The sequence below is a fragment of the Lichenostomus cassidix genome, chromosome 3 (assembly GCF_008360975.1).
Source record: "Lichenostomus cassidix isolate B80296 chromosome 3, HeHo_3.0, whole genome shotgun sequence".
NCBI classification, from domain to species: Eukaryota; Metazoa; Chordata; class Aves; order Passeriformes; family Meliphagidae; genus Lichenostomus; species Lichenostomus cassidix.
In genome coordinates, this window is record NC_139483.1 from 14,506,608 (window position 1) to 14,521,071 (window position 14,464).

The 14,464-nt window shown below is 43.3% G+C and overlaps 1 protein-coding gene and 1 long non-coding RNA gene across 2 annotated transcripts; both read right to left on the reverse strand.

Annotated features, from left to right (window-relative positions):
- Positions 1-835: 835 nt before the first annotated feature.
- Positions 836-6,374, reverse strand: EPCAM (epithelial cell adhesion molecule). Its single transcript, XM_085054604.1, has 9 exons — positions 6,097-6,374; positions 5,582-5,689; positions 4,754-4,994; positions 4,408-4,473; positions 3,160-3,223; positions 2,701-2,802; positions 2,336-2,533; positions 1,952-1,993; positions 836-1,331 (listed from the first exon to the last, which is right to left on the reverse strand). The coding sequence occupies exons 1-9, from the start codon at positions 6,164-6,166 to the stop codon at positions 1,290-1,292; spliced, it is 933 nt and encodes a 310-aa protein (XP_084910730.1). The 5' UTR covers positions 6,167-6,374; the 3' UTR covers positions 836-1,289.
- A 3,733-nt stretch (positions 6,375-10,107) lies between these two features.
- On the reverse strand, positions 10,108-11,615 carry LOC146439121 (uncharacterized). Its single transcript, XR_014851227.1, has 3 exons — positions 11,336-11,615; positions 10,927-10,994; positions 10,108-10,212 (listed from the first exon to the last, which is right to left on the reverse strand). It is a non-coding gene; the product is annotated as an uncharacterized LOC146439121 (long non-coding RNA).
- Positions 11,616-14,464: the final 2,849 nt, after the last annotated feature.

Consider the following 14,464-nt stretch of genomic DNA (forward strand, 5'->3'; position numbering starts at 1 on the left):
CCACAGTTCAGCAACATCCCTGGTATAATCGAAGAGGCACACTGATGGGACATCCTTCACATTTAATTTCATGAGCAGTTCATAAAATGTTCTCTCGGTAGTTTATCCTACTTTTCCTGTTTTAGCCTGGGTGGGTCAAAACACACACCACATTAGTAACAAGGTTTGTCATTCAGTTCCTTATCTTGCATCTCATTATTTCTTTGGCAACAGAAGTTACAGCATTTCCTTTATAAATCAGATATGCTTGAGGGATTGCTAGCCAACATGCATGGCACAGGTTACCAACAGCCAAAGCAAGCTCTCTTGTCCAAAGAAGGCTCTGTGAAGCAGAGAGCCTGTGAAAATGTGGTCAGCATCCATGGCAGAGAACAGGAACAACAGCAGAAACAGCTCCTTGCTGTGCAACGGCTTTGACATGCACAAAAATCACAGTAATGGGGTAAACTGCTCTTCCCCAGCTCCACCAGCAGATGCCAGGCCTGCCCACCCCCAAACCTGAACCACAGATGCTCTAGATTAGAGGCTTATTTTATTTTAAATACTTACATAGCATTGGAAAGAGCACTCTATGCATTCCTGAAATTACTACATTCTCGGCATGTTGATTTTATAGAACAATCTGTACATTATCATTTCACTCTTGTTGCACACTTTTCACAGCTTTAAGAAAAAAAATCATGCTCTTATACTAGAGGGCTATTAAAACTGTTAATTGGAGTTCCAGAATATTTTCAGCTATGCTGAGGTTCCTTGCTTTAAGGAAACATTCAACTATGAATTTGTAAGCATGATAATTTAGGAGATTATCACTTCACCATGGAAGAATTAGAAGCCTGTTTCAAAGTTTTATTAATTCAAGTCATAAAAAAGTTACAGCAACTTCAAATATGTACAAACTGCCATAAAAATCGCACGTCCAGTTAAACAGGAGACAGTCTCGTTAAAACATGGCTACAAAATCATTATTTTCAATAAACTCCCACAAAGGTAAAATAACCATTTAAGTATATATGCTCCAAAACTCTAGTAACAGCAGTTGCCAACTCGTTTCATCATCATAAAAAAAAATTCAGGGAGCAATAGTTAAGTTTGACTTGAGTTAGATGGGGCATTTAACTCTCAACAAATAGTAAAAGTAGTTGAAAGAACCAGTCTTGGTTGTTAAGAGTTTTATCAATCATTAAGTGAGCACAATTGCCTCCCTTTCAGGAGGAATCTTTTAAGAGTTAGGATTCATGCCTCCAGTGTTTTTGTTGTCTTCTTGCTTGAATAGTACTTCAGTTGATTTAAGGATTCAGTCCTCTATGCATTTCGTTCATTTCCTTCACCTGGAAGGGAGGAGGTAGAGGGTGATCAACATTTGTGCTACTTCTCAACTCTAAGACTCTGTAAGCCATTAGGATTTAACAGCCCAGATTTTCATTAGCAAATGGATTTGATGCAATACTAACAGAATCAACCATGCCAAAATCATCAGATTGAAAAAAAAAAAAAAGGAAAAAGGCACTATTTAGCTACAACATTGTTTGGATTCCTTCACAAAAGGCTCCACACTTGGTGTGAAGCACCATTTTACTATCCCATTGGAAAGCAGCTCTTCAATGGAAACTGCCAGATCCATGCAAATACCTCAGTAAAGGTCTTCACAGACTATCAGCACTTCCTGTGGATTGCACAGCCCTTTGCTATACATATGCAAAATAGAACTTGCAGTAAAACCTAACCCCACCCCCTCAGCCCTGGGAAAAGCAGCAGATCACCAGTTGCCTTTGAAAGTAGTACAGAACTACACAGAGATGAAAACTAGCTATAGAATTTGAATACTTTCAGTCTCCTTGAACACATCTGAAGTACCCAAAGCAACCTTTTAACCTACAGCTAACTTAGGAGTTTCTGGATTCTGCTCAATCTCCTCCTCACATATACACCACAAATAGAAATTAATTACCTCAGCTTTCAAGTACTTCCCTTTCCTCCTCCTTGTGAGGACCTGTAAGAGAAAGATGCAATATTTTTTAAGTCTTGATATACAATTAACTTCATCTGGTTTTGACTTTAAAAACAAAATTGAAGCTGTCCTCTCCCCTGTCCGTCACTCTCAGCTACTTTAAACCAGGAAGTACTTTGTTCACCTCAGTGAATTGTTTCCAGTACTTGTTTTCCAGGTGACACTCTTCAGTTGTAACCTGAAACAGTGACATCATTTCCCACCTCCCATGTCTGAAGATGCCAATTTACAGAAGAAGACTTTCTATCAGAGTCCAAATACGTGTGGTGTTACTTCCCAAATTGCACCAGTACTGTTCTGCTTGGCAGCTTTGCTAGAACTTACCAGAACAACAATTGCAGCCACTATTGCTATTACTATCACTACAATGACAGCAATAAGGCCAGGAGTCAGAGACTTCATGGAAAACTCTGGTGCTATTTCATCAACATAGTAGACCGCTGTCCTCTCAAGCTTCAGTTCTTCGTTGTCAATGCTGACATTCAGCCCGGCATTATTATGAAAGATGGACTGACCTTTTACCTAAAACAGATAGGAAAAGAGAGACTTGCTAGTTCACATTGTAGTAGGTGTTTATCTTGCCACAGGAATAATTCACCTTGCTTTGGCCACCACACAGCCAGACTCCCCAGTGCAGTGCAATACACACATCCAGCCTCTGGCAGACTTTTTACCCGTGACACACTTACATCTTTTTCAAAGTAGTAGGCCACATCAGCTATATCCACACCTCCGAGAGATTTGTCTGAGGAATTCTGCTTCAAATCAATAGTAATGAGGGGTTTTTCATACTGAAAAAAAAAAAAAATATAGCATGGTATTAAAATTCACCAAAACATTTTGATCCAGTTCGTAAACTCACATCCTGGATCAAGTTTATAGTTCTTCAACTCAAGCCTACTGTTTACAGTAGGATTCAAATTCCACTTTTTAAGTGAAGCAAAGAAGTCACCAGACTAAGAAGAGCAGTATAGTTTCTCAGCACTTCTGTTCAGATACAGCTATTTGCTAACTGCTCAGTGAGTGACACTGTTTTGAGAGCTTCTACTAAAACTCAGGCTGTACTGCAGTAGTCAAATAAGGGTTTTCAAAGTTACTCACAACAAAATAAAGTCCTAATACATTACTAAATATTATGTGCCTCTTACCAGAACATTGGCTATGTAGCGGCCATCCAGCAGATAGCGATTGGTAATGGTATCCATGAAAAACCTGTAAGGATATGAAAGCCATAGCTGTTAAAAACAGTACTATTTCACACATATAATTTCAGAAGTTGAGAAGACCAGTGCAATCGTTTTTTCCTGCAGTCTCTGTGGTGGGTAGACCTCAGCTGGCAGCTAAACCCTCACCTAGTCTCTCTTTCACTTTCCCTCTCCACCATGATTGGGAAAAGAATCAGAAGGGCAAAAGCAAGGGGAAAAAACCAAAACAACCTTTATCAGTTAAAATAAAGACAGTCTGGTAAGTGAAAGGGCTGTGGGGGGGAAATAAAAAACCCCAGGTGATGTAAAAGCAACCAGTCATCACTGACAGATCAATGTCCAGCAATCTCTGAGCAATGGCTACTCGGGAAAAGACTTTCCCCCAGATTTATTGCTGAACATCACATTATACAACATAGGCTATCTCTTCAGTGAATTTAGGTCAACCCTGTCCCCCTTCCCAGCCTCTTGCCCATTCCCAGCCTACTCACTGAGGCAGCAGAGTGAGAGTATGAGAAGGCTGTGACATTACAAATGTTATGTTCAGCAGCAGCTAAAACACTGGTACATTTATCAACACCGTTTTGGTCACTGGTCTAAAACACAGCACCACACCAACTACTACCAAGAAAATTAACTCTGCCCCAACCAAACCCAGCACACTGCCTTTACACCGGAGTTCAATTAACTCCTAACAGTGAAGATGCACTTACTGAAAAATAAACACCTGTGGTAGACAAAAGAGTCTTACCAGTTTGAAGAGCTCAGAAAAAAGAGCTAGAGGGCAGTAGCTTTTGTTCTGAAAAGGAGGCAGTCTAATAGCTACAAGTATGGTTTTTAGAAAAAAAAATAGAAAAAGCTAAACTCTTGTTTTTCTCCTGCTGCTTCTATATAGTCCCACCATCTTTCTCAGTTTACTTTCTAGACAGTTTCACCTCTTACCTTCCATTTCTTTTAGTCTGTTGACATGAGGAGGGAAAAAAGTAGCCAATTTTATATGGAAGGGAATCTCCTTAGAATTTGTTTTCAAAAAATTTAAAAGCAATTCTATGAAAGACCTGCAGCTCACTTCTAAGATGTCTGACAAATTAATTCAGTGCTGAACTTGCTTTTAAGCAACTGTTTAGAAATACACTAGATACCTAGTAGGGCACATAGACACTGCCATGACATCTTACTATCACCACTTACTTCTTTAAAGATTCAGCATTCAGAGGAGCATTTCTCTCAGCATGTTTCATTTCAATGATGATCCACCTGAAGTACAATGAATATTCTTGAAGTACATGCATATAAAACATTAAAAAAAAAAATCTAACCCCAGGCTAAAAAAAGCAGAACGGGGAGACAAAAACAAAGGAAGAAAAGTCTCTTCCAACCCCCTTCAATGCCTCTCCTGGTTTCTGAAGAAAAAAACCGAGCAGTAACCAAGTGTTGATTGCTTCATCTTCATTCATACCCAGTGCATCATCCACACAAGGGAGAGCCTCATACAGGAATGTTTTCATGTCACAGCACACCCTGCTGAAAGACTTACGTCGTTCTGACTAATCGATTGCACTTCAAGTCTGCATCATGTTTGTCAGTTCTTCTAACTCCAGCTGTATTCACACACCAACAGGTGGTTCCATTGCACTGCTTCGCCTTGAAAGCACCACTGTTTTCACACTCCGGATCGTAGAGGCCATCGGTATCTTCAAACGCATCTTTTGGTTTCTCACGACGACCCGATTTCGAGCCCATCACTTCTGCTTTCATCAACAGGCATTTTGAAGTCACTAAAAATAACCAGAGAGGCACGTTATGCAGCATCAGACCACGCATGTCCAAACCAGAGCTCTGAGTCCGTACAAACACAAGGTTACATCACAGCAACCAGCTCTGAAGCCATTACACGGAAGAGCAGGTGTCTAACATGTAGGTGGTGCATAAAGTCAATACAACTGGGGTATGGAAGCCTCTTAAGGCAAAGGCCTAGCAAGTCCAGCCGTAGGATTTACAGCTTTCATTCCTCACAGCCAGAGGCTCTCTCACAGCTTAGCTAAGCTCAAAACTGGAGTATGATCTTGTTACAAGGCTCTTTCCCATCTAAATTTGTAGGAAAAGTAATGATATGTACTTGTAAGGAAGCCAAAGAATCATCTTTGAGAAATCCTTGCCATTGCAGAACGAATACTGAGGAGCCTACATCAGTACAAGCAGAGGAGCCCTAAACGCTTGTCTTCCATCACCAGCTGACCTGGAAGCCCAGGAGGAAGCATTCCTTCCTCGACTCCATTATTTGCTGCGATCTCAGCGGTCATTCTCACATATTCCCCGGCGCTCTGTTTCCGCGCCACCCACCCGGCCGTGCCCCTCAACTCACGGGTGGTGCAGTCCACGGTGATGCCGGAGCCGATGGCGTCGCAGCGGCAGCGGCCGCCTTCCAGTCTGCAGTTGCTGACACGCTTGTTCTTCTCGCAGACACAGGGCGCTGCAAGAGAAGCGCGGCCGTGAGCCGGGCAGGGAGCCGCACACCGCGGGGCACGGCCACCCGCGCTCCGCCGCCGGGCAGGACGAACAAAGCCACCCCTCACCGCCCGGGCGTGGCGTGCCCGCACCCCCCGCTGCCCCCCGGCCACCCGCCCTCCCTCGCCGAGCGCGGGGCGAAGGCTTCCTCCGGAGCGCCAGGGCTGCCCTCGGGGCGCGGACAAAGGGGCGCTACTGGGGCCGGACACTCCTTTCCCCTCCGCGCCCCCGGCGAAGGGGGCATGAGGGGATGGTGTCGCCGTTCGGCTGCAGGGGCAGCCCTGCGGAGAGCGGGGGGTAGGAGGGGGTCCCGGGCCGGGGAAGCCCGGTCAGGAGCGGGCGCGGGGCGCACAGAGGGGAGCGGGCACTCACAGTTCTGCTGGGCACTGGCGGCGGCGCAGAGCAGCAGCAGCAGGAGCGCAGCCCCGCAGAGCGGCTTCATGGCTGGGGCGGGCGGCGGGGCGCGCAGAGGCCGGGGGAAAGTCCTCGGGGACGCGGGCGGACAAGGAGCGGTGCGTGCGCGGCAGCGGCGGCGGAGCGGTGTGAGTCGCCCGACAGGTTCCGCAGGTGGTGGTGCTGCGCCGCGCCCTCCCGGCTCCGGTTACACCTGGGACGCGCGGGGGGAGCGGCGGCGGCTCCTCCCCCGGGCCGGCCGGGCGCGCTCTTAAACCACCTCCGCCCCCTCCTCCCCCCGCTCCTGGGCGAAACTGGCTGGGGCAGGGCGGACCCGCTCCCGGCCCGGCCCCAATAGCGCCTGGGCTGCAGAACGGGGAGGGGGAGCGGCGATGCGAGGGGCATCCCCAGGGCGCGGCCGTGCGCGCTTTTTACCGGGGCTCTGAAACCACCCCAGCTGTGAAACCACCCCAGCTGTGAAACCACCCCGCCCGGGCGGAGGGGCGGGCTGGGGCCGTCGCCGGGAGTCGGGGGACAGCTGCCCACGCCGTCGAGGGGAAAGTGTTAGTCATGATCGGGAGCTCCCGGGCGCGTTTGCCCGCTGACACACGGGTAGGGGGAGCAGAGCCCGTGTCCCTCCCGGCCCGGGGCTTCCCGCGCCCGCCGCTGACCTTCAGAGCGCCCGTGTGGCCCCGAGGTCCCTGCCCTGGCCTGGTGGCCCCGGGCTGTTCCCTCGGGACAGGCCAGGGATGTTTCCACACTTCTCTCGGCGAGCTGAGAGCAAGCGGGGAATACTCGCACTTTACAGTGAGCTTTGTTCACATCCGGGGGTGCCGTGTGAACTACTGACATAAATCCTGATAATGCCTCAGTAAATTAAAAAACAGAACGCCTTCCCGTACAGAATTAGCCTTTTTGTAAGGATCTTTACTGGTTATGTGTTTTGTTTTTATTTTCGTTTATTGTTCCTTTCTAAAGTTCATAGTAGATCTCTCTACCTCAACGCTGCTCTGGAGGTTCCTTCTTGGTGCTGCAGTATTCACATTTCCTCGTTCAGGAAAAAGTAGTCCTGAGTGCTTTGTCTCTGAGCAGCGCAGCTTTGTGGGAACCCACAAAATGGGAGGTAGTGCTGGAGCCCTGCGAGGCTGCCAAGGAGGAAACACAGGAAAGCAGGCTGCAGACTTTAAATTAGCTTTCCAAAGTGTAAAAGCAATGCTAAAATGGAAGACAAAAGATAGGTATGGTATACCGGAAATGCTTCAGGAACCTTGAGTTTATTAATTCAGTTAAAAATATGCATAGATCTTTCCAAAAGATATATTAGACCCCTAGAAAAACAAGTTGAGTATAGGATGAAACCAGAATGACATTCTGCCCAAAGACTTGAAGCTGTCTCTTACCAGTTCACTGTACAATAAAAACATGTTTGTTTTGCACATGCAGACCTCAGGAAGTGAAACTGTTGGAAAACTTTGCATGTTTGAAACGAAAGTGTAGGTAAAATATCTTAGTGGTTTTGTCTTAGTGCGCAGCTGTGTTTGTGTTGTATCTGGTTTTGTGTTTTGTTTTTGTCTCCAGTGCCCTGCTGCTGTCTCAAATGGGTCTGAGTTAAAGGACTGTTCTTTGGATTTGCTCCTGGTACAGCCCAAATCAGAGTTTTGTAGCATTTATCTTGATTCTTCTTGTGGTTTCTGATTGATAAGTGTATTCTTCTGATACACTTGTCAAAGACTCAAGATGAAAGTTTGACCTAGCAATATGAAAACTTGGGAAGACTAAAGTTCCAGATGAGGACTTTTCACATCACTTTTGTCAAGTGATGGCATTTTCCAGAAACATGAGTGGGATCAATAAGTTCAGAAATGTCTGCCTTACTATAACCTCTTATTCCATGTTAATGTACTGGTTTGTTCAAGATGAGAAGAGCTATCTTGTCATTATCAAATTGCCAAGCTGGACTACGTAAGCCTTGATAATAAGGACCAATAAATTTTATGATAGGCTTTTGCCTTTATTTTTTTTTTATACGTAAATGTAAGAGAACAGAACAGGCTGGGTACAGCTGGTCCTCTTTCTTCTCCTGATCCTTGTTCTGTGTAGGTAAACCTCTGTGCCTAGGTTTAAAAATCCAAGCAGTCTTGAAACCTTGGAGTGGCTATTACTGAAGGTAGCTCTGCTTTTATGACCACCTCCAAATACCAAATAGGTATCTTGGTTGCCAAAAAATAGCCATAACCTTTATTATCTAGGGGCTGAGTGGTCTTAGGATATTTATGTGAGCTAAAGCTTCTCACAGTGTGTTTTGCTGCTGTTGTGTTGGGGCACACTGCAAACTGTGAGTTAGCACCTGTAGAAAGTAATTCTATAACTCTGGTGCAAACATTGGTGCATCATTCTGCTTTCAGTAGCATAGCATTTAATTCAGCTCTAATTTGCAGGAGCTAATAAGGAGCTCACTACCTGTGGTCTTGCCAAGTTTCCAAGTGTGAAGAAATTATTCTTTAAACATTGCTCAGTGTTTTTGAAGGAGAGTTGCTCTACGTGATGTCATTCACCAGCAAGGCCATGGAAATGAGGGACCATTTACAGCAGTGTTAATCTTACCGTCTTTCCAGGTTATTTTGAGGGCAGCTTCTCCATAGAATCAAAGCTGGTGGAGCAGACATGAGGCTGAACAGATACAAGGGCCTGAGTGCTGAAGTTTATGACACAGGTACCTTGGTGTCTGGGAGGTGGGAGACAGTATCTTTTTTTGTACCTTTTGGGGTGATTTTACCTCTTTGTGCTGAAATACGTGACCATAATCAGTGGCTATTCTATATTAGCTTTCCTCAGCACACAGCTCTAAAGGTAAGGCCTTGCATATTGGTTATAAACAGGATAATTTTTATCAACTGTTGGAGATACCTCCTCTTATCAAATAGCTGACTGCTGATTAGGCAGTGCAGTGTAGGCTAGTTGTGGTTTACTCTTATTAAAGCATAATTACAGCTCAGACAAATTATAATTTAAATGCTACGAGCACATTACTGGCTCTACTCTATGGCAAAAAGAAAAAATGTTTTGGTCACCAAGCCCTACATACATAAAGTATGTAAACTTGCATTAGGAAATCTCATGTGATCTATATTTTTCAACTTTTGCTCAGTAATTTACATCTGATCCAGATCTGTTTGGAGAATAAGGTTTTAGTTCATTAAAATACTCAGGCTCCATTGATTCCAGTGGGAGATTTTCTGTCGACTTCAGTGAACTGTGAATCAGATCCAAGGAAATAAATCCAGCTCTTTCTGAAGCCAGTAAGAATTAGTGTGATACTGGGATATGACATAAGGTCATTTCCAGGTCTTCACTAGAAATTAGGTAAGTGGGCTTTGTGAAACTCCCCAGGCACAGAAAAGGGACAAAATCTGCTTTCAGGGAAAGTCGCAAGGATGTATGAGTCACTCCCGAAGTATCAGGAAACGATGCAAGGTGGGGCTGTGACATGCACTGTGGTCAGCAGATCAGAGAGATGAGTGGAGAGAGCATGATCAGTGCCACTGGGGTATTTAGCAATCTTGGTCTAACTGAGATTCTTCAGAGGCTGCAAACCTGATTGGTTTTGGGTGTACGCTCCTGAAGATAATCAAAGTCTCATGCCTATAAAATAGGTCATGTATTATACCAAGTTGTTAAACATAGTCTTACTAGTATTTTCCAACAAAATTAATGGCTTTTGAAAATTCATGATGGCTTTTAACTGGTTAAGGTTGACAAAGATAGAAACAACCAGAAACACTGATGCTTGGAAGTGCCAGCAGGTATTTTGGATGGTAGATGTTGCTACATATATCATTATATTATAGACTTGCTCGGGAACTTTTTATTAGGACAGCTTCAGAATGTTTGCATTCAACTTTTTTGTCAGACTTCTTCATCTGCATAGAATGAAACCTTGAAAGGTCTGTAGCAAGAGGGCAATATTGAGAAATTATGTACAGTACCTTGTCCACGATGTGTTTCTGAATATTCCATGTTGTCACAAATCGACACATGCTGCTGCTCATATGACTGCAGTAAAACTGGTGCTTCTGTGTATTTTATTTCTCCTGTCTGCTTGAAAACCACCAGAAAACAGGTAAATCTTGTTACACTGATTTGAATAATGAGAACATTAGGAGTCCTGAAGAACTTAAATGTTTTGGCCATACGGAGGTGGTCAAGTATGAGCCAATAAGAAAATAAATGAGCAGTCCTGTCTTTCTGCTAGACTGAGTGTCTAACTACTTCCAAACACTTTTAAAAAATCCCCAGAAAACAAAACTAAAATCCACCCAAAACCAAACAAAAACCTCAAACAAAACAAACCACAAACAAACAGAACTATTTTACACGTTTATGTCTTTTTGGCCTGTTTCTAGATCGTGACTTTTTTTTTTAATAACAACACAGTGTTTGTGTATTTTGACAAAATTATCATGCACACTGAAGATGGAAATTAGTTCAGAGGTAGTGGCAACCCTCACAAAGCTGTCCTAGGCTTCAGAAGCCCACAGCTTGGGTCTCTATCAAGTTGGAGACCTTTGAAAGTAAGAGTAGCTACTAAGAGGTAAAGGGGTGTTGGTTCAGAGGTTCATAAAACTAGACAGGGTGTAGCCACAGGAGAGAAATGCTCATGCAATTAATGTATGTTCTATTTGTGTCTTTGAGGATTACAGAAACCAACATGTCTGATACGTTGTGGCATCCTCACCTCTCTGCCAGGGCTTAGTCTTAACTCTAGAGGGTGGGGCCAGTAACAGGTTTGTCATCTTCATCTTTACGTACCTGAAAATGCATCTCCATGGCTCCAATACTGACTGCATTGTTAGAACTTCCATTGTTAGAATTCAAATCTGTTTAAAATAAACAGCATTAGATGTAAAAACGATAATAACTCTTCATCCAGACTACTGCACAGCAGCAAGGCAAACCTTCTAATTTCATACTGTGCCAAATCCCTCAGGTCTGTAGGGTTTGGAAAGGGCTCAGAGGAAAACACGAGATCGCAAGTTGTAGTAAAAGAAGCTCTGTTTACATTAAAATTGTTTCAATTTTGGCATCTAAGAGGTTCCCCCCCCTCCCATTTAGCTATTCTCTGTGAAAGAAGATACAGATGGAACTTGGTCAAAACACTTGTTGAAAACTTTTCGAGAGAGTTCTGAGTAGTTTTTGACGTGTTTTATTGCATGACAACCTCTCTGGGCTGTAGGCAGAACTGAAGCAGATGGCTGTACAGAGAGAGAGTTGTCCTGTCTCTCAGAGTGGTGTTATCAGAAGGCACAGAGTACTTCTGTCATAAAACCTGTTGTTGAATTTGCTTGTGCTGGACTTGTACAGGTTGCTGTGGGACTAGTGAGGGTGTGGATTTACAGTTTGTCAGGTAACCCCCAGTAACAACCCACAGACATGGCTGTACCTGGCAGTGAGCAGAAGCCATGTATTCCTCAATGAAAACAGGGTCACAGTGTGCACACTGGCAGTTTCCAGGGAGCAGCTAACATGCTGTAAATCCCCACCCACTCTTGCCTCACTCTAATTTGTGTGCGTAGTCATACCCCAAGCAAAGGTGAATAAATACACCCATGAGCTGGGCAGAAAAATCTCATGCCACAAACAGCGACACAATGGACAGCAGAGTGGGCTGAAAGAGCTGGGGGTGCCATTAGTGTCTTGCTTTTTTTGTCCCTCACTGAAATAAATTGCTTTTGTATTGTGTGACTACTTTGACATTTCATGAGTTTCCCTTATGTTTTTCAGTTTGCAATAGCTGTTACCAAAGTTCATCTGTTTCTCTTTGCACTTTAATTTACAGCTCTTGTACTAGTCATTTTATTGCTTCAACCTCTGAGTGAGAGAACTTTTACGACTTTTGATTACTGAACTAGCAGAAACAAGAAAGCTTTTTGACCTGGTGTGGAGTAATTATAGACCCCATTGCTTCTAGGGAGGGGCATTCAATGTTTAACAAACTGTGGCAATTCTAATTTAACTGTGTGGAGCCTGGACCATTGGATGGGTGTAAAGAAAGTAAATCCTGGACTTTTTCTAGGTCACATTTTAACTTGCCTGGTTTTAGTCTCTAAAGGGCCGTCCTTGAAGTTCTGCCTTCCCACTACTGAACTTGATGCTGCTTCTTTCTTAGCAGAATTACAGCATGGGAGCCAAATTATTTGCATATGAAAACTATTTCCTCTTGCTTCAGAAATTATAGCTACACTGTTTTTATTAATCCTTTCATGGGGTGAGTCTTTTGAATGCCGTGCCATGGAAATACAGCTCTTGACAACAGAAAAATTGTTCTGTCTTAATTACCACTATTGTTTCATATTATAGGGGCTGTGGTCATGGACAAAGATTAAATTGTGTTCCACAGTATAAAATCAGAGAATAAATAGTTACTGTGTTTAAAAGAGTTTGTGACCTGAATTATGTGACCAGTAAACTTTGGAAGTGGAAAACAAGATGAGAAAAATTTGGTGAAATTTACATATTTGGCCCAGTTATAGAATCATAAGCCAGCTAGCTAAAAGTTTGAAGGCTCCCATCTATTCTCCAGGTACTCAAACAGCTATTATTTAGGAAACTTGCCTTCAGGAAAAGAATTAGGATGTTATTTTGAAAGCACCAATGTTTTTCTACTTTTGATCTCCCTTGATAATAAGATAGGATATATTTCCTGGATAATAGGTTCCTCAGATGTTTTGTAGTTTAGCTTATTCATGTGTACACATACATTACATCAGTGAGGCAAAGCATTTGTGTTATTTGCCAGATGGAATGAAATACCTTTTAGCCACTGTCATTTTCTAAAAATGGTTTCTCAAGTCAAATTCTTGAAACTTTCTCTGTTCACCTACATTTTCACCTGGAAGATTTTCAAAGTCCCGGGTTTGTTAGTTGTTTCTGAAAGAGGAGAAAAGGAGAAGGTGGCAAGTTCCCATTTTCCAGTGTGAAAGTAGACAAGCCAGCCCCTCTGCGCATGCACAGCACATGGGCAGCGCCCTGGGCAGAGTCACACACACCTGCTCCTTGCTCCTGCACCTGCCTCTCTGGAAGCCTGGTGCTCTTGACATCTGGAGCAAATGGCTCCAGGGCCACGGAGGTGGAGAGGTGTCCTGTTTATTAGGGCTCTTTGCACGATTCAGCATGGAGAAATGGCATGGGCCCAACTGGGTAACAAATAACCATGGTTATTAAACACTTGCAAATCCAAAATGCAATCTTCAGTGGCTAAAAAAAAGTTAGAATATGGTGAATGACGTCAGAAGGTTTGAAAAACACTTAAAGGAAAATGGTGCAGATCATCTCCTTTCCCTTTAATGTAGAATACACACTGGTAGTTTTGAGTTTCTGATGTTGAGACATATATCAATCATCACTTGCCCTTTTGTGACATGATAGTGAAGACCTAATGTAGTCTATCTCATCTATTTATTTTTAGAGAAATACTGGGACTCTTCAGATGACTACTTTGTTTCATTTACAACCAGGACACAAGTGCCAATCCTTAAAAGTAAATCTTAGATTCCTCCCCTGTCTGCTTTGAATTAGTTAAGCTCATACAGGATATATCAGTCTATTTACAGTAGGAATGAACAAGTTCAAACTTATCTCCCAGGCACTTTATGGAGATTTGCTGCTGCAGAGTGCTTGGCTGTTTTGAAGTATGCAGGAGCAGCATGTTCAAACATGCACTGTGTTTGGTGGTACCTTGTACTTTCCTTTACCATTTGCTCTATTAGTCTAGTCAGCACACTTCTTATTCATTGCATAATTTCCAAATGACTTTTTCCTTCTATCTCCTAAATTTCTCAGTGCCCAAGAATAACTACAGCTGTTCTGGGACTTAAATATTAGAAAATGCTGCTGTATGCTCAGAAGTTCTTTTCAAGTAAAAAAGCTGGAAAGAATTTTCCTGCCTATTCATCCATCAGTGACATACATTTTGGTGGCACTGAACCATTTTTAATTTTAATCATATTGTAACATTTGTCAAAAGCAAGGATTTAACTGCAAGGCATCTTTCCAGTATCCTGGCTTACTACCCCCAGCAGCAAACTGGTAAGCCATGTTCAGGCTGTTATGCACCATGATGCCATAATAATTTGTTATGTTACAACTCATCTAAATCCTTACTCTCTCTTCCCACATATAAAATAGATTTCTGGTGACAGATGTGGGTTCAGGTGGTTCATCTCTTCCTCTTTAACTTACTTTAATTTACTCCTGTGACTTGCTACACCCTTTACTCCTAAAGAATTAACCTCATGTCCAAAGTTTGTTTTTTAGGTGTATCTTTCAGTTTCACTGTGGGTCTTTAGGA